This window comes from Neophocaena asiaeorientalis, unplaced genomic scaffold (assembly GCF_003031525.2).
Source record: "Neophocaena asiaeorientalis asiaeorientalis breed wild unplaced genomic scaffold, Neophocaena_asiaeorientalis_V1.1 scaffold69, whole genome shotgun sequence".
Lineage (NCBI taxonomy): Eukaryota > Metazoa > Chordata > Mammalia > Artiodactyla > Phocoenidae > Neophocaena > Neophocaena asiaeorientalis.
Genome location: NW_020174373.1, coordinates 442,039 through 446,085, shown reverse-complemented (window position 1 = coordinate 446,085; position 4,047 = coordinate 442,039). Strand labels below are relative to the sequence as shown.

The 4,047-nt window shown below is 56.1% G+C and overlaps 2 protein-coding genes across 2 annotated transcripts in view; both read left to right on the top strand.

Moving 5' to 3' along the window:
- DHRSX (dehydrogenase/reductase X-linked) overlaps positions 1 to 4,047 on the top strand; it is a 195,340-nt gene that overhangs the window by 11,917 nt on the left and 179,376 nt on the right. The window lies entirely within an intron of this gene.
- ZBED1 (zinc finger BED-type containing 1) lies at positions 1,880 to 4,036 on the top strand. The gene has a single exon (XM_024756274.1). The coding sequence runs from the start codon at positions 1,924 to 1,926 to the stop codon at positions 4,033 to 4,035; it is 2,112 nt and encodes a 703-aa protein (XP_024612042.1). The 5' UTR covers positions 1,880 to 1,923; the 3' UTR covers position 4,036.

Sequence of the window (4,047 nt, the reverse complement as noted above, 5' to 3'; positions counted from 1 at the left end):
TAGATAGATAGATATAAGTGATGGATGGATGGATGGATAGATAGATAGATAGATAAAGTGATGGATGGATGGATAGATAGGTAGATAGATAGATATAAGTGATGGATGGATAGATAGGTGGATAGATAGATATAAGTGATGGATGGATGGATAGATAGGTAGATAGATAGGTAGATAGATAGATAGATATAAGTGATGGATGGATGGATAGATAGATAGGTAGATAGATATAAGTGATGGGTAGATAGGTAGATAGATAGATAAGATAGATATAAGTGATGGATGGATGGATGGATGGATAGATAGATAGGTAGATAGATATAAGTGATGGATGGATGGATGGATAGATAGGTAGATAGATAAAGTGATGGATGGATGGATAGATAGATAGGTAGATAGATAGATATAAGTGATGGATGGATGGATAGATAGATAGGTAGACAGATAGATTAAAAAAACAAAACAAAATAGAGCATGTGCAGTTCAGAAAGTAATATTTTTAACTTTCTTTAATTGATATAAGTTAATGTACAATATTATATAAGTTTCAGGTGTACAGCATAGTGACTCACTGTTTTTAAAGGTTATACTCCATTTATAGTCGTTATAAAATACTGGCTGTATTTCCTGTGTTGTACTATATATTCTTGTATCTTATTTATTTTATACCGAGTATTATAGTTTGTTCTTCTCAATCCCCTTCCCCTATATTGCCCCTCTCCCTTCCTTCTCCCCACTGGTAACCAGTAATTTGTTCTGTATATCTGTGAGTTTGCTTCTTTTCTGTTGTATTCACTAGTTGAAAAAAAAATTTTTTTTTGGATTCCACATATAACTGAAACCATACAGTATTTGTCTTGGTCTGTCTGATTTATTTCACTAAACATAATAATCTCCAAGCCTATCCATGTTGCTGCAAATTGTGCGATTTCGTTCCTTTTTCATGGCTGAGTCGTACTCCACTGTATATACGTACCCCATCTTCTTTATCCATCCCTCTGTCCGTGGACAATGGACGTTTAGGTTGCTTCCATGTCTTGGCTGTTGTGAATAGTGGTGCTGTTAACATGGGGGTGCATGGATCTTTTTTCTAATGAGTGGTTTTTTTCTTTCAGATAAATATCCAGGAGTGGGATTGCTGAATCGTACAGTAGCTCTATTTTTAGTTTTTTAAGGAACCTCCATCCTGTTCTCCATAGTGGCTGCACCAGTTTATATCCCCACCAATGGTGTAGGAGGGTTCCCTTTTCTCCACAGCCTCACCAGCATTTGTTATTTGTGTTCTTTTTGATGAAACCCATTCCGCTGGGGGGTGGGGGTGAGGTGAGATCTCATTGTGGTCAAAAAGGCATCATTTCAAAACATAAAATTAGAGGAAGCTCGTATTTAATGCCACTCTGACAACTTAATATCCGCTTGAGACCCTCTGTTTCCATCTTCTGATTGGAGCCACATCTGATGGTGGCGTGTGGCACGCGTACTTGACGACCAGGTTTTCGGTCGGGGAGGTGGGTCGTCTTGGGCTGGCGGGGCGCTTGGGAATGTGGCCTCCGTCTGGAGAACAGGCCCCCCTGCTTGGCGTCGGGGCTCCTGGATTTCCTAGAACAGGACAGAGTAAAGCAGCTCAGGTGAGGAAAGAGCTGTCATCAGGAGTCCAAAGACGACCCCAAAACTAACAATAAAAAAACGCGTGTCTTCGGACGCACCTGGATGGAAGAGTTGCTGGCTTGTCAGACTGGCCCCTCTGCTGTGCCAAAGCCACGAGCCGGAGCGGCGGCCCCCGGGGACCCTCTGCGTGCGCCCTTGATTCCGGAGCAGCCCCGCTCCCCGCCGGCCGGAGCCGGGTCTCTTCTCACGCTGTGTTTGTCTCGCTGCTTCTCGGCAGGTCGTCCCGAATGAGCGAGGCCCGGCCCGGGTGGCGCAATGGAGGGCAAGAGCCTGGAGGGCGCGCAGACCGACCTCAAGCTGGTGGCGCATCCGCGCGCCAAGAGCAAAGTGTGGCGCTACTTCGGCTTCGACACGAACGCCGAGGGCTGCATCCTGCAGTGGAAGAAGATCTACTGCCGCATCTGCATGGCCCAGATCGCCTACTCGGGCAACACCTCCAACCTGTCCTACCACCTGGAGAAGAACCACCCCGATGAGTTCTGCGAGTTTGTCAAGAGCAACACGGAGCAGATGCGCGAGGCCTTCGCCAGCGCCTTCTCCAAGCTCAAGCCCGAGGCCGCGCAGCAGAGCGCGCAGGAGCCGCCGGCCGCCAAGGCGGCGGCGGCGGCGGCGGCGGCAGCGGCAGCGGTGCACGGCCACGAGGGCCGCAGGCAGCAGGAACTGACGGCCGCCGTCATGGGCCTCATCTGCGAGGGGCTTTATCCCGCGTCCATCGTGGACGAGCCCACGTTCAAGGTGCTGCTGAAGACGGCCGAGCCGCGCTACGAGCTGCCCAGCCGCAAGTTCTTCTGCGGCAAGGCCATCCCCGAGCGCTACGGCGCCGTGCGCGACGCGGTCCTCAAGGAGCTGGCGGAGGCCGCGTGGTGCGGCATCTCCACCGACCTGTGGCGCAGCGAGAGCCAGAATCGGACCTACGTGACGCTGGCCGCGCACTTCCTGGGCCGCGCCGCCCCCCACGGCCTCTTCCTGGGCTCCCGCTGCCTCAAGACCTTCGAGGTGCCGGAGGACAATGCGGCCGAGACCATCACGCGCGTCCTGTACGAAGCCTTCATCGAGTGGGGCGTCAGCTCCAAGGTCTTCAGCGCCACCACGGACCGTGGCAAGGACATCGCCAAGGCCTGCTCGCTGCTGGACATCGCGGTGCAGATGCCCTGCCTGGGCCACACGTTCGACGCGGGCATCCAGCAGGCCTTCCGGCTGCCCAAGCTGGGCGCGCTGCTCGGCCGCTGCCGCAGGCTGGTGGAGTACTTCCAGCAGTCCACCGTGGCCATGTACATGCTGTACGAGAAGCAGAAGCAGCAGAACGCCGCCCACTGCATGCTGGTCAGCAACCGCGTGTCCTGGTGGGGCAGCACACTGGCCATGCTGCAGCGCCTCAAGGAGCAGCAGTTCGCCATCGCCGGGGTCCTCCTGGAGGACAGCAACAACCACCACCTCCTGCTGGAGGCCGCCGAGTGGGCCACCATCGAGGGCCTGGTGGACCTGCTGCAGCCCTTCAAGCAGGTGGCCGACATGCTGTCCGGGTCCAAGTACCCCACCATCAGCATGGTGAAGCCCCTGCTGCACATGCTTCTCAACAGCACGCTCAACAGCAAGGAGACGGACTCCAAGGAGATCAGCATGGCCAAGGAGGTGATCGCCAAGGAGCTCGCCAAGACCTACCAGGAGACGCCCGAGATCGACATGTTCCTCAACGTGGCCACCTTCCTGGACCCGCGCTACAAGAGGCTGCCCTTCCTGTCCACCTTTGAGAGGCAGCAGGTGGAGAACAGGGTGGTGGAGGAGGCCAAGGGGCTCCTGGACAAGGCCAAGGACGGCGCCTACCGCGCCCCCGGGGACCAGCTGTACGCCCCGCCCGAGGAGCCCCCCGTGAAGAAGCCGGCGCCCTCGGCCACGCCGCCGCCCGCCAGCGTCATCCACAACATGCTGGCCGAGATCTTCTGCCCCGCGGCGGGCGTCGAGGACCAGGACGGCTGGCGCGCGCAGGTGGTGGAGGAGCTCAGCAACTTCAAGTCGCAGAAGGTGCTGGCGCTCAACGAGGACCCCCTCAGGTGGTGGTCCGACCGCTTGGCGCTCTTCCCGCTGCTGCCCAGGGTGCTGCAGAAGTACTGGTCCGTGGCGGCCACGCGCGTCTGCCCCGAGCGCCTCTTCGGCTCCTCGGCCAACGTCGTCAGCGCCAAGCGGAACCGCCTGGCCCCCGCGCACGTGCACGAGCAGATCTTCCTGTACGAGAACGCGCGCGGCGCCGCGGCCGAGCTGGAGGATGAGGACGAGGGCGAGTGGGGCCTGGGCCACGAGCAGGCGTTCCCTCTGGGCGATGCTGGCCACGCCGGCTACTTCGGCCTCAGGGACGGCAGCTTCGTGTAGCGCGGCGGTGGG

Bases quoted from the DNA above. Each gene is read 5' to 3' on its own strand.
- ZBED1 (XM_024756274.1), top strand. From the start codon at position 1,924: ATGGAGGGCAAGAGCCTGGAGGGCGCGCAGACCGACCTCAAGCTGGTG.